This window comes from Cinclus cinclus, chromosome 3 (assembly GCF_963662255.1).
Source record: "Cinclus cinclus chromosome 3, bCinCin1.1, whole genome shotgun sequence".
Lineage (NCBI taxonomy): Eukaryota > Metazoa > Chordata > Aves > Passeriformes > Cinclidae > Cinclus > Cinclus cinclus.
Window position 1 is genome coordinate 20,686,048 of NC_085048.1, and position 27,236 is coordinate 20,713,283.

The 27,236-nt window shown below is 35.6% G+C and overlaps 1 protein-coding gene across 1 annotated transcript in view; it reads left to right on the forward strand.

Moving 5' to 3' along the window:
* The window catches only part of MYOM2 (myomesin 2), a 69,876-nt gene that overhangs the window by 22,496 nt on the left and 20,144 nt on the right, over window positions 1-27,236 (forward strand). The window contains exons 11-24 of the mRNA XM_062488534.1: window positions 920-1,119; window positions 1,826-1,879; window positions 4,505-4,632; window positions 7,507-7,690; window positions 10,876-11,050; window positions 12,346-12,467; window positions 14,623-14,810; window positions 17,283-17,409; window positions 21,562-21,740; window positions 21,911-22,025; window positions 22,584-22,740; window positions 22,833-22,939; window positions 24,420-24,464; window positions 24,941-25,077. Of these exons, the coding sequence (XP_062344518.1) occupies window positions 920-1,119; window positions 1,826-1,879; window positions 4,505-4,632; window positions 7,507-7,690; window positions 10,876-11,050; window positions 12,346-12,467; window positions 14,623-14,810; window positions 17,283-17,409; window positions 21,562-21,740; window positions 21,911-22,025; window positions 22,584-22,740; window positions 22,833-22,939; window positions 24,420-24,464; window positions 24,941-25,077 (1,918 nt within the window). The remainder of the gene's footprint in view (window positions 1-919; window positions 1,120-1,825; window positions 1,880-4,504; window positions 4,633-7,506; window positions 7,691-10,875; window positions 11,051-12,345; window positions 12,468-14,622; window positions 14,811-17,282; window positions 17,410-21,561; window positions 21,741-21,910; window positions 22,026-22,583; window positions 22,741-22,832; window positions 22,940-24,419; window positions 24,465-24,940; window positions 25,078-27,236) is intronic.

Genomic DNA, 27,236 nt, shown 5'->3' on the forward strand with positions numbered 1-27,236 from the left:
TCTGATCCTTTGTGTCTGAAAATGTCAGTCAACTGAAATGATTTTGCAATGTGTACTGCTCTGCACTTAAAAGCAACATTTGCAGCTCATTGCTGTTTGCTACCCTGTCATTTGGTCTAATTCAATGATAACTGTCTGGGAATAACTGGAAAAATTGTGGTTTATGAACGGCAGTCAGTATGAGGAAATTAACTTGAGACCTGGAGACTCTACCATCTATATCCAATTTGTTCAATGCATAGATCGTAGGAGTATTTCACCTATGTTATGTATAATCTAGTCAGATGTGCCATTTGACAGGTTGCTTGCATCACTGCAGTGCCAAAGAGCCCTTGATCATGACATGACTGTTTTCTGGTGCAGTCAGGGCAAAAGAGAGACTTTTACACAAAAGTTTATTGTAGTAGGACACAAACTACGTATGTACACACAAAGCAGTCAGTATGAGGACATCACTCAGCTTCTTGATGACTCCTAAACTCTGTGGCCCAGCCATTTTGGGAGGGAAAGACACAAAGAAATTTACTTGAAAATATGACAAGAAAGAAATGAAAATGATTAGGTGAATCTTGCAATTTCATCATGTTTTGTGGAGATGAATATTAAAAATGAAAGTGAATAGTTTATTCTTTTCATGGCAAGGAAGAGAACCAAAAAGAAGAGAAGCAGAGAGATTTGAAAAGACCAAAAACCATGGAAGAAAAATGACCTTTGCATTATGAAAAAAATATGAACAGAATGGGATTTGGATCTCTGATCAGAGAACATTGTATAAAGTGTGTGAGTTTCATTAATGAGATGTATGGTTTAGCTGCTCAGCCTAGTGAAGGTGACTTCTGTGGTTCTGACCAGGTGTGGTAGCATGGGGTAAATGTATTGTGAGATTATACTGACAAATGCTGTCTTCTGCTTTTCCAAGATGTGAAGTAGGTTTGGAAAACTGGGTCCAGTGCAATGATGCTCCTGTAAAAGTCTGCAAGTATCCTGTGACTGGTCTTCAAGAGGGACGGTCTTACGTATTCCGCGTGAGAGCAGTGAACAGTGCTGGCATTAGCCGACCCTCAAGAGCCTCAGAACCAGTTGCAGCGCTTGATCCTGTTGACCTGGAGAGAACACAAAGTAGGTTATTCAAGGCTTTTTAATTTTTTTTTATTTTTAGTTTATTTAAGATTCTGTTTGCCCTGTTAACTGAAGGAGCAGAGTTTATTTCTTCCTTTGATTGAATATCTCCCTAGAGACTGCTAAGTAGTGTTATGAGAGCTTGTCCATGAATAGAGTAAGCTGGCTTGCTCTGGGGAGTAGTTTTATTGACTTAGCCTTGTCCTAAACCCCTGCGCAGATTCTGTATATCATGTGCTTGCACTCCTTCTGTTTCGTGTCCTCCTTGTAGTCAGGGGGGAATGAAAGTAATTATGAATACCTTAAAGCATTGCCCCAATGTTACCTATGAAATCTGAGCTGAATATGCATTTCCTTTTACATGTGTTTTAGGTATGTGTGTATGCTTTATGATTATTTCCTATAGCAAAAGTACAGTTCATAATATAATTGATCACTAATCTGCCTCAAAATCAAATCCATCTGCTGTGACTATGACTCTTGCTTTTTAGCACATCTTTGAATAGTTCTGTCTTATCATGCCCTGATTTCCTATAGTGAATAAACCAGTACATTACTTCAAGTTCATTCTATCTGAGGGAAGTTTTAACAACATTGTAGAAAAAGAGTTATACAGGTTTTTGAACAGGTGACAAACAGTAGTTTGCAAGATTTGTAAGTATATTGAACTAGTTTGAGAAACTAATTGCATATTTTTGATTAACAGCTCTTCATGTGGATGAAGGGCGAAAGATTGTGATCAGTAAGGATGACCTTGAAGGTAAGTATCATTTCTACAATTTCAATCCATGTGTTTATAATCCAGGAAGTTTGCATTATAATTAGAAACATAACTTGAAAAGAAATCCTTCTATTGATGAAGTCTTTTATGTATTAAGAAATAAATACACATTATGACTTGCAAAACTGAGAGAACACAAAGGAACGGGGGGGAGGTCTAAAGGATGGAGAACATCACACTCTTAACAGTAAAACTTTCATGATATGTTGACAGCATTTTCTCACCTTTTTGGTTTTACTAGTGCTAAGCTGAGTTAAATGGCTAAATATTTAATTGCCTTTTAATTGGGCATTAGATTTCCTATATTTCCCCTCTTTCTAGCTTTCTGGCAGGTAAGTATATTTTCTTTAGATTGATTTTGATTATCTGAGCAAGTTATTGCCATTCACATAAAAACTTACACAATCCATCTCAACTATTTAATTAATATATCTACCTGAATATGGAGGTTATTCTTAAGGTTATAGACAAAGTAATGTTTTTTCTCAGGAGAACTGGAGAGATCCCTGACAACTTTTGAGATAAAGTTTGAGTTTTTTCTAGTTCTGGTTGTTTTTTTGTTGAATGATTTGATTTTTAGACTTGAATAATGACCTTCTTTCACATAAACTGTTAAAATCATTGACTGTAATGGCTCAGAATTTTTTTAAAAAAGTGTCTTCCTGCTCTCTTCCACAAAGGTTGTAAAGTAACTCCAAAAATAACACAGTACAAGAGAAATCACCTGAGAAGTGATGTAGTTTGTCGGAGAATCAGACATCAAATGGCTTTCACAGTGCATGGATAGGACAGATGAAGTTTTACTATTTTTATAGTAGTTCCCTACATTACTTGATATGTTTATTATAGGCTCAGAGGCACATTACAATGTCAGATTGTAATTGTCTTGTTTGACTTCAGAGATTATTCTTCTGCTCTCAGGATTGCCTTAGAATGATCAGGTCCAGTAAATGGCCACTCTGGTAGTCATAAATAATGTTATTTGGATTTCTGTCCCATGAATGTGCATATTTAATAGAGTATACATATTCAAATATCACTCTTTATGTAGATCAGTACTTTCATTTCAAAATTGGAGACTATTTCTGAAAGAGCAATCTCACAAATCAAAAATGGTTTTTGTTTTTAATGCAGGCTGATATCACATTCTGGCAACCATCTTGTACCACCATGTTATATCATTACAAAGTATGGGAGCATTTTTTTTCTTCAAGAATGAAAGAAAACATGCTAAGATTTCATTACCTGAAATCGGTTGGAAGCTTTTTGTCATAAGGCAGTGAAGGATTATTGTCATTTTCTTGACTATACGTCACCAATTTTGTCCTAAATTCAGCTGATTCATGTGCCTTTCTGAAAGAAAAAATACAGTTGTAGGAAATCAGATATAGAAAGCATTGTGGAAAATAAATTTTCATTGGATATATCAGTTTGCTTTAAAAAAAGGTTTGTTTTTTATTTGGTAAATATATATATGATGAAATAAGATCAGTGTATATTTTGAGCCTGGTTCATTCTACAGATATATATAATAATTTAAAATATCACTGCCATGATTTAGAGATTATTACTGAAATATTTTTCTCTATTTTAAGACAAATCTTAAACATTAAGAAGATCCTATTCTCTTTTCTTAGCCTGCATCATGTAAAAATTTACTTTCAAAGAGCAAAGCTTTTTCTATCACAATCCATAAAGATAAAATTGCTGGGTGTCTGCTGAGTTGCTACTTCTGATCTACTACCAAGTCGAAGCTTCTTCAGGGCTGTGTAGCTGTGCCTGCATAGAGGTCCATCACAGGTCCATCACAGGTCCATCACAGGTCACTGTCCTGTCTCGTGCTGTTTTACCCCACTCTAATTCCTTGGATAGCAGAACCACCTTTTTCTCATGTTGTGGTCACTTAGCTGGACCATGAAAGGCTGAGCTAAATTCTTCCAGCCTGGCCCAGGGTAGGCAGGTTGTCTCTTAACACTGCTGGTAACTCTGCAGAGTGGGGAAAGGGATTTGATCAGCCCACGCTACATGGTGGAGCCATCATAGGGCTGGTGACATATTTTCATGCCTTTGAGTCATTGATTTTAGAAGTGCTTTAGACTATACAGCTGATAATGCCATCATGTTATGTGATATATTGGCAATAGGTTCTGATCCTTTTCCTGATTTCCTCTTTGTTTTAGAGGAGCTTTTCTGATTGTACTTCCCTTCCATCTATTTTTTAATCTAATTTCTCAAAATAACTCTTTAGATTTCTGTGTTTGATCAAAAAAAGCTTGCATATAGTAAGAGGGGTTTTTACTAGAAGATTGAAGTAATTCAAATGTGATCAAAGAAAAAGTGTGACAAATGCACAGAGTTTCAGGGAGTACATTTAACCTTTACTGGAAGCGTAAGTAACTAGCTGAAGTTTTACTTACCTACTGAAGTTTTATTTATCAGAATTTAATTGATCAGGTGAGCTGCACAGATGATATCACAGCTCCTGACAGCTGAGCATTGCAGTGCAGGGTAGGAAAGTTGAATCAGAAATATGAGCTGTAGCATGAATGCTGACCCAGGAGTTAATCTGCTGCTTAACACTTGCTACATTTATTAATCTTACAGGAGATGTTCAGATTCCAGGCCCTCCCACCAATGTACATGCTTCAGAAATCAGCAAAACATATGTTGTACTCAGCTGGGATCCACCTGTTCCCCGTGGCAGGGAGCCACTCACATATTTCATTGAGAAGGTACTGCCTGTATAGTGGTGTTCTTTTGAAACGTGCTTCATTGCTGTGTGCAATTACACGCAACCCATTTTCAGAACTGCAGAATGAGCCATTAAAGTAACACCTTCTGTGGTCTTGCAGGATTTGGAAGTGGGATATTAGAGAAGCATGGATAATCAAATGTCTTACTGCAAGTGTTAATGAGCACTGAAGTTCAAGGTCCAGAGAAAAGGATACCCCTATGCTATTTGCTTACTGCTGTCTACATGGGAACAAATTATTACATAAAGTAGCAGTTAAAAAAAAAAAGAAAAGAAACATCTATAATTTTCACAGTCCTACAGGCGTGATTGTAAGTTTTCAGTCTCTCTAAATAAAGGGAATTCTCTGTTAGTCCTGTGGTAGAGCAAGGAATAAACTGTAACTCATAATTTGATCCTCACTTTTTGCAGGCTTATGGCAGCCTCTGCTACACACTGACATTTCTAATTTATCCCCCGTAAGGTCAGCAAAGAGGCAGATGCCTGTCTCAGGTTCACTGGTCCCTGGTGCTTTCATGGCTGCCCTCCTCTTCTGTTTGTATTGAAAAGGGACCTCAGTGTTCACAGTAGGAGAGGTTTGTTCTTCATCCACCTAAGTGAACAAAATTTAGATAAATCCGTCCTGAGACATCTTTCTAAATTATTTTGGATTACAGCAACTTGATACAAAGTTTTCCCAGTAGGTAAAATGGGCCTCATACCTGACCTCTAAACCATTACAGGTCAAGCTATACTTTGTATAAATTACGTACAGGCACTGAACCTCTTCATAAAACTGCCACACATTCAATTTGCACCATGAATATTGTAACATCCTTTTCTCAAGCCCTTACTATGCATTGTTTTTTCTTCTCACATCTAAAGTTCTGCACTTTCATTTCCCAGTTGTCCTGTTCATGTCACTCCTCTTTTTGCAGTCCCCCAGCTTGTCTTTTCCCTCTTAGACACACAAAACCCTCTCCACTTCTAAAGAACTCAATTTCTACATTCTTCATCACCCTTTACTTGCTGGGTGTGAACAAATCTATGTGAAGTGACCACCACTTCATTGTTTAAATTTTCCAACAAGCATGACCATTTCTCCAGCTCTGCCTTATACATTCAAAAGAAGTAATAAAATTTTTCACAGACATAAGTATCTAGTTTTTCTTTCTATGCAATAAAATACAATGCCTTTCTTGTATTTATTCCCAGTTACATCTGTCTTCATTTAACTACAAATTTCAATAATATTAATCAATGTAAGGATTTTGAATCAGCTCTTGCCTTGGAAATACCTTATTAGTTCCAGAATATGCAGAAATAACCCAGATAAAAAGCTCAGAGGTAGATTTCCATTGAGTGGACACCTACATGTGATTAGCTGAATTTCATTCTAAAAATGAATTAGAAAATACATATTGTCTGCTTGTTTTATACAAATAAATATATATGTCCAGAGCAGTGACAATGATGAAAAAAAGTCTCAATTACTTACTGACTTACAGACTTACTGAGGGAAAATATGAATGATGACTAAAAGGCTGTTAGTAGAAAAAAGAGCTTCATTGTACTAATGAATACCTGAATCTAAAATCTTTTTACATAAATGATACATATGAACAGTCAGCTCATAGGTCAAAGGTTTTTTTTTGCTTCACACTGTCATCTGTTAATTTAGAACAGTTTATAATTATTTTATTTCAAATAAAGAAGGTTCAGTCCTGAAGAACAGAAGTATATTTGTAAAGCCTTCAAGAGACACAAAATAGAAATGAGTTTTTTATGTTCTCTTGAAATACCTTTTTAACAGATAAATCAAATGAAGCTACAAAATAAAATGCAATGGTGATTCTTTGTGAAAATAAGAAATTAATGTTTTTTCATGGCAGGAAGTAAAGTATATTAAAGATAATATTTATTTCATATTTTACAGCTTTATATTATGAAGCAAATTGATGCTATATTTCTTTTTGTTGTTGAGAACACTAGGTGGGTTCAGTACCTATGAGAAAGATTTTGATATATGAACTCCAGCTGTTTGCATTATTATTATTTGTCTATTGTAGGTGTTATTATATACAAGGTAGTTTCCAAGCACACACGAAACACTGTTTCTCCTCTAAGAAATGCAGTCTATAAATTTTGTTCCCAGATTTTCTGTTCCAGAATTGTATAAGGATATAATTTGTATGCACCTATCTATGTGCCAAGGAAATTTTCTTCAATCTGTTTATTACTCACTTGGGTTTTGGCAAAATTTCTGAAAGACTCCATGACTAACATTTGGTTAGAGTAAACAGTTTATGTGGGCAATCTAATGGACAGCAGACTTCTCTCACACTACTGATTTGCTGGCTCTCGTCCATGTGCAGTTTTGGTGATGATAAGCTCAGCTGGTGCATTGAGAATGCTCAAAAGTAATTACTTCATTTGATAAATGCTTTTCGGGGACATGACTTCATTCAACATAATAAATAAAGTTGTGAGTGAAGTAACATTTCCCTCTCCACCTTTCTCCAGAATTTGGATTAGGGCTTGTTTGCTTGACTCCAAACCTTTGTGTGTTCATATGAGTTTTGCAGGACATGAAAGTAATTATGACAGTCACAGCCCTAAAAGAAGGCTGGCTGTATATACATGTGTGCATGTATTGAAGGTGAGACAGGCAAGGAGAAAGTGAATTCTTTAAACCTTTTTTAGAGTAATGGAATGCATGAGCTATAAGAATTTGCATATGTTTAAGTCAGGCATTTGAGAGTGATCCTTCTCTCATAGCTCTTAAATAAATTCATGACAAGATGCAATACAGCAATATGTTCACTTTTTGACAGTTCACAGAAATAATTTTTTTTTGGTTTTTTTTTTTTTGTAGTCCATGGTTGGCAGTGGAAGTTGGCAAAGAGTCAATGCACAGGTTGCAGTAAAATCTCCTCGCTATGCAGTGTTTGACCTTGCAGAAGGAAAACCATATGTTTTCCGAGTGCTGTCAGCAAACAAAAATGGCATCAGTGATCCATCTGAAATCACAGAACCTATTCAACCACAAGATACTATTGGTAAGGTATTAATTTGTAAGGCATTAATATTAAAAACAATAGATATCTTACAAATCAGGAATAGACAGCTCTCATTACATAAGTATAACTACAATAATAATGTTCAAATATATTTGTGTTCAGTTCTGTGAAGGATTTAAAAAAGACCAAGATGTTAAATTTTAGAGACTTTCCTGAATTTTCCTGATGATCACAAGCCTTGTTACTGAAAACAATAATCAGTGTAACATTAAATTATTTTTAGTTATTTATTCTTCAGTGTTCTATTAATGTGACATCAAAAAATAGGTTAATCACTAACTTTGATAGTTATATTTTCTGGCTCAGGTAATTATATACTACCTAATTCCCTACAGTTTCAGCTAGATAAGGCAGCCTTTCATTTCTTTCTTAGTATTCTGAGTTGCAAATTACTGCTGGTGCACTATTCCTCTGTCATACAGATGAGTAGACTTCAGAGAAAGGGGAAGATACAATTACATATTCAGTGGTGTTTTTCCAAATGAAAATGAAGTGTTTATCTTGGGGTCACATTCAAAAACATGAAAGAAAATTTAGGGAGCGGTTATTCATCTTGTTTTTGAAATACTTGTTTTGTTTTTGCAGTTTTGCAGAAGCCACACATAGCAGCTTGATGTATTGATAACTGTCACCTTAAGTGCACATATCTTACTAGTACACTTTCCAGTAACATACAAAATATTTATAGTACCTGATATACCATAGTTAGAAACTACAATCCGTGCTTTCAGCTTGATCTGTAACTACATGATAAAGAAAAACACCTTTTGCTTTCATATATTCTTGATGTGATGTCTCATTAATGCATATAAATTATTTAAACCATTCAACATTCCCCAAGGTAGAGAAGAAAAACACTGTATTTATTGCACTTAGTACAGAAAATAAGTTATCCCTTAGGGGTTAATGCAACACCTTCTGCATAACTCACATCTTTAAATAAAGCACAAAGCAGCAGAATCTATTTTAAAGAGAAACTTCAGGAGTATTTTCAGAGACAGAGTTTGCCACCAGAGCTAAAATGTATCAGAAACATATGGCTCGTTTTAGTTGCCTGCACTTAGCGTCATTTGATATTCTTAAGGGTGGTGGAGGCATGCTCATGGGGATGGCAATTATTACACAGTGGTTATGGGTACCTTATGAGCAGAAACTGAAGAATGGTTGGGATATCCTAGGCCATCCTAAATGACACTTAAAATGATGCAATTTAACTGAGTGGTAAAAGAGGATTCAATGTGAGATTAAAATCTAAATTTTATGTGTTTCCATGTAGTTTTCTACAGGTGTAGTAGATGCCTCTGCTCTAATTTTGCCTATTGTAGCCTGGAAGATGGCTGAGGTTGTCATATGTTGCCCCACATCACTCAGCTGTAAAGTGTCTGTATTTGGGAGAGATGAATAATTTTTAGGACCCCACCAAGCACTGATGGAAGGTTCAGTTTAACTGGCCAAAGAGACATCCTTTTCAAATGTTTACCATTTACCATTTCAGAGGACTGTAGGTATTATCTTCTGAGTCATATCTGACAACTCTATGAAGAAGTGACAGATGATTCAAAATGGCCCTAAATTAATTTATTTGTGTAACTGAGTTAAGCCACAGCTCTTTGACTATAGTTGCAGCTCAAGAATATATGCTTGTAGACACATATAAAAGCCTAAGTGTAGGTACATTTATCAGACTGAAACAATTTGATCTTACAAATTTATTGTATAAGGTCTAGTAGTGTGTAAGTATTAATTTTTATTTTAATATTGAAAGACAAAATGGAAATCATGTTGCCTTTCTTTTGTTTCGTGCTGCTTGCAGTTCTCTGCAATATTCATTTGAGGAAACTAAAATACCTTCAAAAGGCAAGTACTGGGTGACTCTCTTAACCTGTCATGTTAGGCTGAGACATTGCTTTAGTTTTTCACATCATGAAAGCTCAGATAGATTTCTTATAGTGTACAGACTGTGTGATCATTCTTACTAAGTTTTTTTTTTCCATTTGGATCTCAATATTTCTGGTTCTATTTATGCGCATTCACCTGTTTAGATTGGTGTAAGCTGACAATGAACTTTCTTTACACATAAACTGCATACTGAGGTACACTGGGAAAGTGTAGTCAACAGATTGAAGAAACCTTTATCCTCTTTTTCTTGGTGGTATTGAGGTTGGTCCTGGAGTATTGTTTCCCAGTTCTGGCTTCCTTAGTCAAGAGGGATGGTTGTAAAGTGGAGAGGTCCTCTGTATGGCAACCAAGATGACCAGGGGATTAGAGACTGTAATGACCTTTGAAGAGAGGTGTTTATTTAGTTTGAAGACTTGGAAAGATGATGATGTCAAACTTCTCAGCATTGTCAAATGACAAGCTCATTCTGGATATATTCTTTGAATGAGAAAGGTGCAGGATGCAAGAGTGCACTGCTGGAAAGGGTTGCCCAGGTAAACTGTGAAATCTCCATTGTCAGAAGGTTTCAAGACTTTTACAAATCCATGACTGACACACTAGGTTAGTGTTGGAGGTGATCCCACTCTCAGTGATAGGGTGGGCAGACTAGATGATCCCCAGAGTTCCCTTCCAGCCAGTGTCCCTATGCTTCTATGACATTCATCTAGCTACTTTTAGATAAACATTTGGCATTCAAATTCTTAAAGTTGCCCTGAAAAGCTCATATTTTTGGAATTGGGGTTGTCATGAGTTAACTGTAAGACAGCATTTCTTAATCCTCATGATATCATATCTCTATAGTTTATGGGCATTTCTTACTGACACTGTAATCCTACAGCGACATAAGCTGTACATCAATCTCTTATTTGAGAGTGTACGTTTTCATATATATATGCTTTTATCCACACCCATATTTGAAAATATATATTCCTGTAATTGACTATCATAAAGCCTATATACAATAATATAGGGAAGGAGCCTCACAGCTTAGAGCATTCTGAGAAAAAAAATAGGAAAAAAAATTGTATACGCACAAATATATAGGTATCCAGACTCAGAGTGGAAAAATATATTAAAATGCATATCATATTATAATATTAACACTGTAGAAGTAGACATAGACATAGTGATTAAATATGATTAAATTATACAGTGTTTCATCTCATTCAAATTACTTTTATTTTTATGTATTTTCTAATAGTATATGTTTTATCTCTTTTTCTTAGTTTTGCCGTCTGCACCTGGTCAGGTGGTGGCCACAAGGAATACTAAAACATCAGTTGTAGTTCAATGGGATAAGCCAAAACATGAAGAGGATTTATATGGCTACTACATTGACTATTCTGTGGTGGGATCAAATCATTGGGAACCCAGTAACCATAAACCTATTAAATACAACAGGTACTGATAATATTTCTGTATTTCTGTGAAGTTTGAAAACTGTAGAATATTTTAAAGACATTTTATGTGCTATGCCATAGGGTTATATGTTGCATGAATGTGGAAGAAAAACAGACTGCAGACTCTCAGAGCCAAGATTTCCAAATTGCAGGGCAATTCTCCTTACCATTTTTTTTTTCCCAAGAAGAAGTGTACTTTTTTCTGTTCCATGACTTTGGGTTTTAAAAGCAGATTCTAGATACATGCTTCAGAGAGTCTTGGACATAGATAAGTGCAAAATATACCCTTTTAAAATACGAATTTTGTTGTGGAGTAAACAGACCTTATGGGGAAGAGTATGAGAAAGAAGAGGGAATTCTAAAGCTTTATCATTGTCCATGAATAGCAGAGCAAAAGGTCAGGCCATTTCTGCTATAAATACAGTGGTGGAAGTGCTTCGGCAGCTGACATTATTGTGCAGGAAAGCCACTCCAGAAACGTCAGAGCTCAATGATCTGGTACATCTCTGGATACAGGACAGTAGACTCTGTTTTCTGCTCCCTCATGAAGTTATCAAACTTCAGGATTATGGGACTCTTCAAGAAATTTCCTCTGTGAAAAATCATACTTACTTTTAATGGAATCATTCACCAAGTGCAAAGTTTAGATTTTTAGTTTGTATTTTCTATAACACACATGTAATTTTGTTTAGTGTATTATGTCAGTCATTAACTGAATGACTGTATTCCGATGAGACTTTGTTTTCAAGTAGCCCTGAAATTTGACCAAAGAAAAAGTAGAGACTAATTCTAGGTCAAAGGGTGTTGGGAAAGCACAAAAAATAAGAAAAAAAACCATTTCATTACATATATGAACATATCTTACAATAGGATAGCTCTGAGTATTTTATTTAGTACAGTAGTTACCCAGAACCTCAGATCAAAATTGAAAACTATTTTTGTCAATGACTATAGGACTACAGTGGAAAATATGGTTCCTTCCCAGAATAGATTAGAATTTAGCAAGCCAAAGTTCAGAGGGAACATAAGTATATTTTATCTGACTTCACCTGCTAGAAGAGTACTAACAATCTAATGAGTACTATGATTTTTGCTACAGTGTCTCACCCAGTTACACTGTACTGCATCATGCCATTGCATTGCAGTTTTCCTCTTGGAAATATTTTCCTTTTTGAAGAACTCATGTAGTTGAACTTTTTAATTGATACAACAATTTCATGTTACAGCATAAAATGTATATATTTACACACCTGTAAATATATATACTAACACGTGATGCTGTCTTTCTTAACCCAGGTTTGTTGTTCATGGTTTGGAAACTGGAGAGCAGTATATCTTCCGTGTGAAAGCTGCGAATGCTGTAGGATTGAGTGAAAACTCTCAGGAGTCAGAGGCTGTAACAGTGCAGGCAGCCCTTAGTAAGTGTGATTCTGTGTAACTCTGCTGCTTGTTTCCAGAATGAGATGCACATTTTCAGCAATCATCTCCTTTGGTCTGATTTACTAGAATAGTATACCTTGCAGCCATCATGAACGTCTGTTTAATGATGTTTATTGTCTGGAATGCAGCTATTCAGAGAAATAGAAAAAAGACATTGTTTTATAAAAGAAGTTATTTATAATGACTGTTAGAAATATTGGGTAAGATGCGCTTTAATGACCAGGTTGCCTTTCTCTCCTAGGCTGTATCAAATAAATTTAAATACTGATTAATTTAGACAATTAGTTTCTGAGTGACTTGGAGTGGTGCAAAACATTTTAGCATGGAATCTGCTCCATTTAGAAGAGTTTCAGTAAGCTTTTTTACTGTGTAGATGATGCAAACAAAAAAGCCCCTTTGTTTGCTCCAGGTTGGAGCACAATCTACCTCCTCTGGTGTCCTACAAATAAAATTCTGTGTGAGATCTGTCCTGCAACCTTCAGTGGGAATGGTACTTGTTGAGTGAAAGGTTGAATAAGTATTTACAACAAAAAGGACATAGATCTGGGCTATCATGATTCAATTTGAATTAAAGGGCAGTGTCAGTTCCATACTGAAAAATTTTAAATAGGACACATTTTCCCCAGCAGAGTTCCCTCTACCTCTTGGAGACCAGTAGACACACTTAGGAGAAATAATCCTCTAAAAGATTTACAATTCAGGATAGTCAACAGAAAGTAAATTTGTATGTTACTGACAAAGTTACTCTATTTGACTTTTTTAGGAGGAAGTGTGTCTCATATGGGTAGGTGGTGCATGGACACGTACACAACTATCACACAATGTTCTAAATGCACTTGCACCTATTTGTCACTGTGTGCTTTGGAGATGAGGGTTGCATGGGGCAAATCATCAAACACAGAGCACGTGGATCTTACATACACACTTATGGGATGTGGATGGCTTTTATCCCTTTCTGTAGCCTTTACAGGAATTTAGCAGGACTATCCATATTAGCATGGCCAGAATCTTTCTGTAGCATTATTTTAGGACTGTTTACAAGAGTTTGCTACAGTCATTCTTATTTACCAAAAAGTGGCAGTAAACACAAAGACCACATTTTGTGACCTCTGAGTATAGCACCATATCTGAAAATAAAAAAAAGAAGAAAAAAAAAAGTGAAAGGGCAGTTCTGCTGATTGTTATCAGTTTTCAAGGTGATCACAGCTACAAGATCAGAGATTGTACTAAGTATGTATTCTCTTCTGAATGAGGTAAGTTACATTCTCTCAAGTTATACTGGTAATTCTATGGGGAGTATCAGATCAGCTTTAGGGCCAGGTGTTTAGCTGCACTGATTGAAGCATTCCAATGTCAAGAAAAGGGTATCTTTGGGCAGACTCTCAAGTAAGGATGACAAATACAAAACTTGTTGTTACAAGGGGTGCTTGTCAGTAGGAGGGGATTAAAAAGCTCGGTAAAAGGTTTTTCTTCATCCTTGGGAAGGTGCCTTGCTGCATTTCTGCTTCTCTTACAGAGGGGATTAAACCTCATGAAGGACATTTCTTTCCTGCCTCAACATAGGTTAAGATACTGAAAGTCTAAATGTCTCTATTCTTTCTAGGGCAAAAAACAGCCACAGTCTGAATAAAGCATATAATATCAGGATAATACAGGAAAACTGTGGTGGCCATAGACCAGTTATATGACTTATTTCATTCAAGTTTATCATCCACTTTATATTTTTATTGGATGATTTTTACTGTATTCCAGTACTATTTGTGCAGCTTTTTTTTTTTTCTTTTTTTTTTTTTTCTTACTAGGAAGACATCTTCTGACCGACTGAAATCTTTTAGCATAATTTTTGTTCTGGAGGCACTTGCTGGCCTTACTATTTCCCTGCAAAGATCATCTGTTGTTCCTTGCTACCTTCTGAGATGGAAAAATGTTAAGCAGATGTTTTAAAACCTTCCATGTTTATATCTGGTGATAAAATGGATGTTGGTTAGCAACTTTACAATGACTTTGCTATCATTATGCAGTGGAGAGCAGTATGCTGCAAAAAACAGAAGCAATCTAAAAAATGCTAAGCAATTTCTACACTGCAGTGTTTTAGACTCTGTCCTAACTCTCAGGTTGCTTATTTTATTGTAGCTTGTCCTTCATATCCTCATGGTATCACTCTTCTGAACTGTGATGGGCATTCCATGACCTTGGGCTGGAAAGCACCAACATACAGTGGAGGTTCACCAATCCTTGGTTATTATATAGATAAACGGGAAGCTAATCATCAAAACTGGCATGAAGTCAATTCTTCCCTTATTACCCAGACCATTTATACGGTTAGTATTTTTTGATCATTTTATTTTTTAAGTTGATTTGATTTTTTCTTCGGATTTTTTTTTTAATAGAGAAATTCCTTAAATGCTTACTTCAACAAAAGTAGGCACTTCCATTCGGAGCACAACAAAATTAAACCTGGCCTAAAGAATCAGTGCCATCCCCTACAGTGAAATTCTAATATGCATAAGAATATTCAGATAAGAAAATTTTTGAGGGAAAAGTGTGAGGCATATTTTCCAGAAGGAAAAAGATGAGCTATGAAATGTTCCACAAACTACTTTCACTAATGATCACTGTAGACATCACCACTATGACAGCATACAGAGACAGGATGGAAGCATTTAGCATCTGGGACAGATAACTGCTCTCTGTAGAAATGAGGACTTGTAAATGAAATGGAGATGGGTTGACAAAAAAATAACTGTTCCTGTTCTTACACTCAAAATTTGCCTTCAGCTGAAAAAGTATGTGTATTAAAGAACTCACCCTTATATCTCATCACCTCCTTTACAGAGTACCAGTTTTGAAATAAATTACTTCTGGTTGCACTTGCAGTGTATTAAATGTTTCTTCAAATAGAAAAATTTGGATGCGAACTTCCATGAGAAAAAGTTAGGGAGATAGGACATGGCAAGTAATCAATAATGTGATGCTTTTAAAATTAAGTTAAACAATCAGATTTTACCCACTAATACTTAAAATTTTATTTCTGCAAGTCAGCAAATTTCCTGTAAACCCTAGGGCAGAAGTATGTCTTGCAGGTATTTGACACTGAAGTAGAAGACAGTGATGCAAACGAGCTGAAGAAGAATGTCTCATGTATATAAGGCAGGCAGCAATACTCAGATGCATGTGTGCTTCTGACTGATTCTATGACTGGTATCTCTGATAGTACATAGAGCATGGATGTTGAGAAATAAAAACGGGCAGGTAGGATAGGCATAAAAGGGCAGTACTAAGCAATGCTTTCCACATATTTTAATTTTTAATGCATTTGTAAACAAATGAGTAATGTAAATTAGGGGCTACCTTTGAGAATTTAACTAGATATTTAAGTGTCAGTCCTGCTAGTAACTGTATTTTTGCCTAAAGGTGCATCTTCGTACATAACTTTGAATGACTAAATTCTGAAATACTGATGGGAAATAAAACCAAGACAGCTTTTAGTAGCACATAATATTTTATGACATACTGCAAACAGAGAATGCCCAAGATATTCAGTGCAGGACTGGGAAATAACTAAAGGTTTAACCTTCTCTGATTAAATCATTCTATGGGAACCTCACAAATACTCTTTCCCTTAATAACATGAGATTTCAAAATAATTTTTACAGGCTGATCTGTTATTCGGTCTTGTGGCTTGAGTGAAGCTCCTTGTCTTCAGGAAATTATGTCTAAATTATTTTAGAGCCTAACTTTTCTGTGTTGCTTTGTTTGCTTTGGTCTAGTATTTGATGCTACCCCCATATGTTTGTTACCATCACAAGTTTTTTTCCGTTAAAAAAATGACACCAAAATTCTTTGTTATCTCACATTTTCAAAGAGAACTATTTATTCATGAAAATCTTAAACTGTTTGGTACCTCCACTAGGAGCACTACTCTTAGCTGTCTGTCTTGAGAGATATGATTAAATATAATTATGACAAAGTTATTCAGAGAAATCAGGTGTAGGAGACCTGGTTTTTTTTTTTGTATTTAGGTGCTCTGGAAGAAAAAAGATGGAAGAGGGCTGCTGCCATGAGGTGCTCTGGGTGTCAAGACCTTCATGCCTTTTAGTTCTCTACTTTGATCCCCAAATCGGTGTGGGGATGGGCTCATTAGATAAATCAGAGTTCATTTATCAGGGATGTTTGCAGAGGAATATTGTGGATTGTGCTCATCTCATTGCCAGTGCTCCATTTTTCGCTTCGTAATGGTACAAATATCAAGAGAAAAATTCATGCAAGACACAAAATACTACTGAGGGACTCTTTCCTGGAGTTGTAGTAGAACATTGTGGAACTAATTGGATTGTTTCTCTTTTAGTTTCATATAATTTCTCTTTCTTCCTAGGTCAGTCCATTGTGACCTTTTCAACCAAAATGTAATTTAAACTCTTGCTTAAGTGAATGGCTTATGAACAGCCATTCACAAGCAATGCAAGAAGGTATTTCATTTTAGAACACCCACCCATAAGTATCTGCTAGTGGTCACTCATGGATTGGGCTCCTTGAACCTTTGCTCTAAGCTCTCACAACTTTTCACGCCAATATAGAAGTGCTGTTATTTATAGGATTATGTGTTTGAAACGTGGACATATAATATAGAACTCTGCAGTGTGTTTGGTTTAAGAGCAAAATCTTCAAATTAGACCCTCCAGTGTGTCAGTAAGACCTGGTACTTAATTAACTATGTTTATATTCAAGTATTTATTAAATAAATATAAATCATGGCTTTTGATATATTGAATTTTTTTCTCAAATGAAAAAAGGTAGAGAATTTGACTGAAGATGCCTTCTATGAATTCAAAGTTGCTGCTGCAAATCTGGTTGGAATAGGTCAACCTTCAGATCCCAGTGAGCATTTTAAGTGTAAAGCCTGGACTATGCCAGAACCTGGTAAGTCTATTAGTTCTTCATGAATCTCAAAGTCATTAAAACACAGCCACAGAGCTCTGCAGGATGTCTTTTGCTTAATTTCTTCCATAGTACCCGTTGAGATTGCCCTTGCTTCTGAGATCTGTTAGAAGTTACCTCCACACCTCCAGTGATGACATTGAGTCTCCTGGAAAGCAGATGACCTTTACTTGGCTTGTTGAGTGTCCCTTTATTTCACTGCTCTCACCAGCTCAGAATAATGTTGAGCCTTTAGACTATATTTTTGTCTCTATTACCTCTTCAAGCCTACAAGCTCCACCTCACACTCACCACCTGTACAATATCTCTGCACCATAAATGCAGTCTATAAAGAATATTCCTAGAGTTTCAGACTCCAAAACTACATTAGCATTCAGTCATAAATGACACATAAGAGGGGCCTGACGTAGAGACAAGTGACACAGTTAGTCTTCTGTTCTCAAACAGTGTGCCCATGTGTGCATGTTTCCCCTAGATTGTACCTAGGTCTTGTCTGAGAGATTATTATTAGCCAGGTACTAGAACAAATGTACTGAAAAACATACAGTAGGAATGACTATGTGCTAGTACTCAAATCCTGTGTTTAGGTAGTCTGTAGTTTGACACTGTAGATGTAGATGAAGAGTATTAATTGGAATTATAAGTATTGTGAATTAGGGACCCTTGCCCAAAGGAAGTTAAACTGTAACCTACCTCATGTGAGCATATACATTTTTTATGTAATGCATAATATATAATAGATATGCTATATATATATGTTATATTTTTATAGAATATGTTTTATATAATATTTTCAGTATAAAAATGATGAACATTTTGAGAATTATTCCCCCACAGCAATGCTCAAGCCTGTATTAAGCAAAAAGAGGTTTCTGAAGGCCCATTCTTCTTATTTTATAACACTGTAACACCTTTACTCATACTGAGAAACACATTTGCTGTAGCTGTTTCTAATGTCTGGACTGATTTGCTTAAACAAAGTGTGTCACAAGTACAGCCCATAGTGAAAAAACAGGGGCCTACCACTTTAAAATATTTCTACCTTCTTTTCCCAAAACCTCTGTAAAATATTGCTGTGTTGTTATATTGAATTCTATATATGACACTGAGGTTTGGTATGTACCAAAAAATTCATTCTAATAGTTGTTTATGTCGTCAGGAGCTGTCCGACACCTAAAGCATCTGGTCTGAGCATAAATATTCACACCGTTATTTTCTCAGTCAAGAAAAAAACCTCACAAAACTCCTCAATTTGGAATTGTAAAACTATCAAAATTACCAGTGAGGTGGCATAACATGGCAGGGAAATTTCAGTTTTCTTTTCTATGCTATAGGTAGAAGGTAGTTCTTACCTGGAACAAGAAAAAAATTGGCAAGATCATGGAATTGTTTATGAGGACAGACTCTCAAACATCAGCTAATCAAGCTGTTTGTTTACTTGCATGTTACCCATACCTATCTCCTTGACAGAGGCTTGTCTAATCTATCCTTAAAGTCTTCTCATGAAATGTCCAGGTTCTTTGAACAGGATCCAGTCCTAATCTTGCTATGCTTGCAGTTGGAAAGTTTCTCTTATCTTCCTGAATCCTTCTTCCTGCAACTTTCTCTATAGATCAGAAATTCCTTATTGTTAATGAAAAATTTTTTTGCTCTTCTAACTTATTCTAGTGGGTACACTTCCATCCTGAATGGCAGTGCACAGACTGGAGACACCACTCCAAATAAATATTTTTTAGTGCTGAGTAGAATAACTGTAACTCCACCTCCTGCAAGTACTTTGCCTGCTTAAAAATCCCCCTTTTTGCCCTCCAGGACAAAAATTACATCATTAAGTTCCAAGTTAGTTCTTTTAAATGCCCACAGTCTTTGTTGAAAAGCTGTTCATTTTCATGATTTCTAGCTAAATTCTTCAGAGTTTTTAAATCTTACCATGCGGATTTAATGACATGACAAACTATCAATAATGAAATGGTTAATCTCCTGACATTAATTCACTTTAATTACATTTTCTTATAATCTTGTAATATTTAGTGTAAATGCATCATCATTTGAACATTTCTTTTTTAATAGAAATTATCTACAATTTATGTTCTCTACAGTGTTTCAAAACATCATCGAAATTACGTTGTGTGTAAAGAAGTAAAAACTACCCTTCATTTTAAAAGACAGACAAAGAAATAAAATAAAATGTGTTTTCTGAAATGGAAATGGAGGGAGTGAAATTTCCATAATGAATAATATGACCTTTTTAGTGTTTGGCTGATTAAGTTCTCATTATGATATGAGTTGAACAGGCAGTATTGCTTTCCTCCTGCTTAAGACCTTCCCTTACAAGCAAAGAACATTGCCCACCTTGCAAAAAACTTAAAAATTCTGAACCTGTTAAATATTTCACGAGCCTTTTTTAAAATAAATTTTTAAACAATGGCTTAGCAATAATGAAAATAAATAGTTGAGATTTAAGACTGGGAAAAAAAGCCTGACCCTCTTTTCTGACTGACTAAAGGTATTGAAGAACTAATTTAATGTGACTGCAATATACTCTGAGTGTCAACAAAATATTCTTCCATCTCTTGATACAGAAGGAAGATTTCCTAAGAAAGGCCAAAACCTTTTGCAGGATTTCCAACATAAGTGATGGATTTTTGCCTAGAGTCCATAATTATTTCATACTTCCACAGAACTTTAGTCTTAGGCGTCTCTGTGAGTTTCTGTGAGTTAGCAATGATAGTTTATGGATTATTTTACATTGTTTTAAATAAAAAGAAATGTCTGTCTATCCTCAGACTTCTCAGAATAGAACATGCTTCATTACACTTTTCCTTCTACTGTCTAGATTTCTATTGGGTCCATTTGACAGTGCATTTTTAATTATCTGTGGATATTGTAAAGAGATTTGGATTGTAAAGAGCCCTGAGGGAGGGCTTTAGGTTCCTTCAAAATGGAAGTTCTTTCCATCAGAAATCTAATATTTATCCTTACAAGGTCTGAAACAGGTATTTAATATGTTTCTTTATGAAATGTGTTTATCCACTTTGGAGAAAAACTTTTCTAAATTTTTTCTTTCCCTGAGTATAATTGCTGAATACCATCCTTTACAAATTTTATGTTCATTCATCATTGGTTAATATCATGTAGGCTGTAATGGAAATCAAATTTATTTGTAAGGCTTTTCACTCACTTTTTTATTATTATTTTAAATGATAAGATGTATTGTAGTTAATCTTTAAACCTTCAGCTTTCCTTCCTCCACATCTAAAGCACAAGGAGCAAGCAACATAATTTGATTGAATATGAGTATTCTGTCATGACTGTTTGACTGTAGTAGGAAACGTATATGATTATGCCTTTATATTTATATTTATTTACTAGTGTAAATAATTATCAAGAGTATAGTGTAAATAATTATCCAGAGTATAGTAAAAAATAATTGCTATAAGAGACTGAATGGCACTACAACAGTTAGGTGAAGAAGAAGGAAAGTATAGTAGGAGGAACATAACCTTAAACTCTCGCTAACTTGTAGAGTATCAGGGTATTTTTGGTTTAAATTTTTCTTCTAACAGATATCATTCATCCTGAGAAGTTCCTATTACTGGCTGCAGCTATCCAACTCACAATTAAAATTCTTCTGTCAGGGAGCAAGAAGCCTGATCCAAAGTCCCTTGGTGCCACTGGATTTTGGATTACTTTGCAAGATCACAGCCAATGTATACTAATGAAAAGATAAAAATCCTGATGTTAAATTATTAACCTGAATCAGGCTCAGTGAAGCAACTTTGATGTGAGGCTGGTGAGTTAAATAATAGACAAGAAGCCTCTCTTGCTTGTTGGAAAATCTTAAACTGCATGGATTTTCCACATGATTAACTTAACCTAAAAGAGATACTGAGATCTTGCTAAGAGAGTATGCTTCAGAATACTAATGTCACTCACTGTAGAAGAGAGATATTGCTGTATTCAGCCATGAGGGGAAAATTACCTAAATACCACATATACCAGGTGTATTGTGAAGGATGAGATTTTTGAAAGCAAATACAGTCAAAATTATAGCAATACCTTTCAGCCTCTACAGGGACAGCTTGCAAAAATTCATTATATTGAAATAATTTTCCAATATTTGAAATATTTTAGGTCCTGCCTATGATCTCAGGATATGTGAAATTAGAAATACATCACTAGTTCTTCTATGGAAAGCTCCTGTGTATGAAGGCAAAAGCCCTATTACTGGGTATTTAGTGGACTATAAAGAAGTAGATTCAGAAGACTGGGTTACTGCTAATGAAAAACCTACTCCAAAGCGCTATTTTAAGGTAACATTTTCATTAATTAATGCTAATATAAAACTGAGCACTAGAAGTTCTGATTGAGTATAAGAAAAGATATGCGTTTCAACTTCCGTTTCTGCTAAATATCTTCATATGAGTAAACAAAATAGTTTAGATTGTTTTTTAAATTGCCTTTGCCCTTTATCTTGTTTAAGGTCACTGATTTACATGAGGGTCATACCTATGTTTTCAAAGTTCGGGCAGTGAATGATGCTGGGGTAGGCAAGTCATCTGAGGTATCTGAACCAGTGCTTGTTGAGGAACGGCCAGGTAACATGAACTGTTTAATCTCCTCTGTTTCTAAAATACTTGGAATTGAGTTTAGTCAACCTAATTTGATATTGTATCACATATAAGCATTTCAATAATTAAGAAGCTCTTAGCCTTAAAACGTAAAGAAAAAATCATGTGGATGCAGAGACAGTGTTTAGAACTTTTTTCCTTTACTTACTGCAGGTGTTTTTTGATAATCGGTTATTCTGGTTTTTATTCTAACAAAGGCGCTACTTGTTATAACATATTTATTAAAGATCCAGGAATGATAATAAAATTGGTTTGTTTAAACATTCAAGTCTTTTCATATTCAGTTATATCTTATTCATTTGTTTCTCAATAAGCATTTATTAGTATTATTCCTTTCTTGCATGTAGAGTAAGAAACTAACTAGGATGTGATGCTGGGTCAGCATATGACATAAACCTGTTTTAAGACCTACTAATAAAAGAAGTATCTTTTAGGACAAAATAGATGTGGGCTTTAGTAATTTATGATTTGCACCTTGACAGAAAAAATGCAGTCTTGACTTTTGAGTTGATTCTTATTTTGCAGGAACAAAAGAAATATATTCAGGTGTGGATGATGAGGGTAATATTTACCTGGCTTTTGAGTGCAAAGAAGCAACAGATGCATCTCATTTTGCGTGGGGTAAATCTTATGAGGAGATTGATGATTCTCATAAGTTTAAGATTGAAACAGAAGGAAATCAGTAAGTCATGCCAATCTACCAAAGGAAATCAGTAAGTCGTGTTAAAAATGTGACAATCAGCTAATTATATTCTTCTTCATTGGTGGTTTTAGTTCTAAGCTGTACTTCAAAAATCCTGATAAATCAGACTTGGGAACTTACTCTATCTCAGTTAGTGACACAGATGGGGTTTCCTCCAGCTTCGTTATGGATGATGAAGGTAAGGTCCTTACAGTGTCAAATCTTTCTTCACTGTATCACCTCAAGTACACTAAAAATCACCTAAGGAGAAAATAATAGAACCCTACAACTCTCACATTATTTCCTATGCATAAAAGAGAAACAAAAAAGAACACACAACAAGCTTTGTGTGATTACTTATTTTTCTGATTATCATAATAATTAAAGCTGGGACAACTTTGGGCAACACTTTCTAGATAAAGATAAAAAATATGGCAAATTAGAACTGTTTTCCTTATGCTAGGATTATAATGATGTTTGTAAATATCCCTTACACTTTCAGTTGTGCTTGAGGCTGTAGATGCAGTTTCTCATAACTGAGATGCAGGAAATTAGTGAGAAAAATGACAATACTTTAACAAGGTCTAAATACATTGGGTTAAATTATCATTTGGCTTACATATATATTTATTTTGCTTTATTTGATTGTAGCTATTTTGTTTCATTGGATTCACAATTAATTTGCTTCAGTCTCACTTTGTTTTATCATTGAGAAATGTTGACATAAAAAACAAAGAGGAGAGTTTGCTATTTTAAGTAAAATAAAAATTAGTTTAGGTGCTTTCCCAGTCCTTGGCTGTAATTGCTCTGCCCAGTTCCTCAAGTATTAAAATCCCTCTGCTTCTCAACCTACTAAAGCCATTTAAGGAATCACAGTGATTTAAGGAATCACAGTGAGATTTCTTCACACATGAAGAAATCCATGTTCGGGGAAAAAAAGAAAACAAAACAAAACAAAAAACCAAACCAACCAAACAAAAGCAGAAAAAAATGTATCAGATTTTGCATCTTAGCACTGAAAACCATCTTTTCACTGCCCATTTACTCTCTCAAAAGCTATAAATTCTCCTGTAATTTTGCAAAGTCCTCTATAATGTCATAAATCCATGCTAATTTTCTGTGGTCTTTATATTACCTGCAAATTTGGAATTGGCAGTAATGTTCATTTTCCAAATCTTTATTGGTAATGATGACAAATAGGGTTAGTATGAAAACCTGAAAAACAGACATCCTCACCCAGCCTTCATGAGGACCTAGTGCATTAACTAGAACTTTCTGTACTGTTTTCAGATTAACCTGCAGTCAATCTTGTTTCCTACCACAGTAAAACAAAATTTTCAGGAACAGTCTGAGAAAAGATAAAGAAACTTTTACACTACTTAGAATCTTTTGTTTCCCATCTTTCTTTCATATTGCTATTTTTAAAGCTTAAAATAGTTTTTGGCCTTTGTTTAGATTCTCTTGTTTAAGAGAGTGTATACTAAAATGCATGCAATTTGCTAAATCCATGTGTCAGAATTTATGTTTCTTAAATCTTATTTTTGAGTCATTTTCTGAAGAGTTGTGTATTCATATACAAGTTTTATGGAGGTAATTTTGCTGATGCTGATATTTACTTTTGTTGACACCCATTTTGCTGTCAGAATAGATTAAAACATGAACATTTTTCTTATTTTCAGAGTTTGAACGTTTGATGGCATTAAGCTATGAAATAAAGAATCCAAGTAAGTTGAAGATCTGAATCTATTAGACATATCTAGAAGGAATATAATTACATACTAATGACTGGAGTTCCAAAAACATTCTTCCTGAGATAATGGCAACTTTATTTTTCACAGCAACTTCATTTACCATGGAACACCTTGCTTATATTTTAGTTTTCTTAGAAGAATATCAGTTGACATTGAATAAAATCATTGTTCCTAAATGTCTCTGAAGTTTAATGACAAAGCATTAAAGATTGTTACTAGCAAAATCCTTAGCACAATGCGCAAACAGTAAGCTGTAAATTCTCTTCTCCATTTGAGAAATTAATTTAAAAATCAGCCAAAGGCTGCATTAGAGGACTTTTCCCAGTGAAAAATTTATTTGATATCCAGAAATCCATAAATAATAGGGAATCACTAATATTTTGCTATGATATACCTATTTCTCAAAAGGTTTAATGAACAACTGATTTTTGATTCTTTTCTTTTTGTAGCAATACCACTGAAATCAGAATTAGCTTATGAGGTTCTTGATAAAGGAGAAGTTCGTTTCTGGATTCAGGCTGAAAGCTTATCTCCAGATTCTACTTTCAGATTTGTTATTAACGATAAAGAAGTTGAAAACAGTGAGGTAAGTACATAATGAGTCCTACACATGAGTGATTTTAAGAAACATGTAGGTTTCCATTGTTATCATAGAATCATAGAGTCATTTAAGTTGGAAAGGACCTTTAAGATCATGGATTCAACAGTTAACATGACACTTCCAAGCCCACAACTGGACCATGTCCCTAAGCGCCACATCTACTTGTGTTTTAAATACCTCCAGTGATGGTGACTCAACCACTTCACTGGGCAGCCTGGTTCAATGCTTGTCAACCTTTTCAGTGAAGAAATTTTTCCTGATATCCAGTCTAAACTCCTTTGATGCAGCTTGAGGCCATTTCTTCTTGTCCTATTGTTTGTTACTTGGGGGAAGAGACTTCCCCTCACCTGGCTACAACCTCCTTCAGGCAGCTGCAGAGAACACTAATGATCCCCCTGAGCCTCTGTTTTTCCAGGCTAAACAACCCCACCTCCCCCTGATGCTTCTTGCAGGACTTGTGCTCATAACCCTTCATCAGCTCTGTTGTCCTTCTCTGGACACACTGCAACACCTCAGTGCCTATCTTGCAGTGATAAGCCCAGAACTGAACACAGGACTTGAGATGTGGCCTCACCAGTGCCAAGTACAGTCACTGCTCTGGTGCTGCTGGCCACACTGTTGCTGATACAGGCCAAGATGCCATTGGCCTGCTTGAACTCCTGGGCACATGCTGATGGCTCGTGATCAACCAGCTGTTGACCAGCACCTCCAGGTCCTTTCCCACTGGGCCATTTTCCAGCAGCTCCTTCCCAAGCCTTGTTTTGAACCAAGGGCACAACCTGATGCTTGGTTTTGTTGAACTTCATCCAATTGGTCTCGAAACATCTATTTAAGTTGTCGACGTATCACTGCAGAATCTTCCGACCCTCCAGCAGATCAACACTCCCACCCAACTTGATCCTTTCCTCTAGATCATTGATAAAGATATTAAACAGGACTGGTCCCACTGCTGAGCCCTGGAGAATATAATTCGTAATATCCACCAAATGGATTTAACTCCATTCACTACTGCTTTGCCCTGACCATCCAGCCAGGAGCTAGTGCATGCATGCAAGTTATGAGCAGCCAGTTTCTCCAGGAGAATGCTGTGGGAAACAGTGTCAAAGGCTTGACTTAATTCCTGGTAGACAACACCCACGGCCCTTCCTTCATGCACTTAGTGGGTCACTTTTTCACTGAAGGTTATCAGGTCAGTAAAGCAGGACTTGTCCTTCACAAGACCCTGCTGGCTGGTCCTGATCCCCTGGTTGTCCTGTGCCTGTTGCTTGGTGTCTCCCAGGATGTATCTGCTTCTTAATATTCCCTGGGGTCAGGATGACAGGCCTGTAGTTCCCTGGATACTATAGTTTCCTAATATCATGTTATTAAGGTGTGATAATACCTGAAAAGAAGGCCAATCTATAACTCAATTATTTTTGTGCAGTATAGAATTCCTGTTGCAGAGTGAGCCTGGACAAAAAGTTGGACTGTCTCAATTCATTTTTAGTAACTAGATGATCAACAGCCAAACAGAAGGAGAATTTACACACAGACCAGTGTTAAGCACAAATATTTTAGAAAAATAGCTCAAGAAATTGGCTGCTTCAAGTACAGTTTTAGATTCCCAACCAGTAAGACACATTGTTCCCAAAGACTCTCTAAGGCTGATATTGCTAGTTTTATGTATAATGTGGGAGGCGCTTGACAATACGCAATGCAGCAGTGTTCATAAACTTAAATTTTTTATATGGTATCACTTTCTATTTTTTTGGGGGGGGGTGGGGTTTGGTTTTTTTTTTCCTTTTTAAAAAAAATTTGGATTAGAAACTGGGCATTGAACAACTACATAGAGATGAAAAGGTATGCCACCAGCTTCCTGCATTTTTCTAGCTCTAGGAAGACCTCTCATATAAAGGGGCATAAAAAAGCTCTCAGACTGGGCAATATTTTCCTGTGAAGAATTCATCTCCAGTGGAGCTGTTTGAAAGATTCAGTTTATTCCTGAGAATGCAAATCCTGGTTTGGGTCAGAGAAGCTTTATCAGCATTTTTACAACACGGAAAAGGAAAGGGCACTTACTTTAATTACATATTGACAAGTGGAAGAAGTATTTCTGAGTAAAATAATTCTCTGTTTTTCTTGCTTTCAGAAGTAATAAACCACAG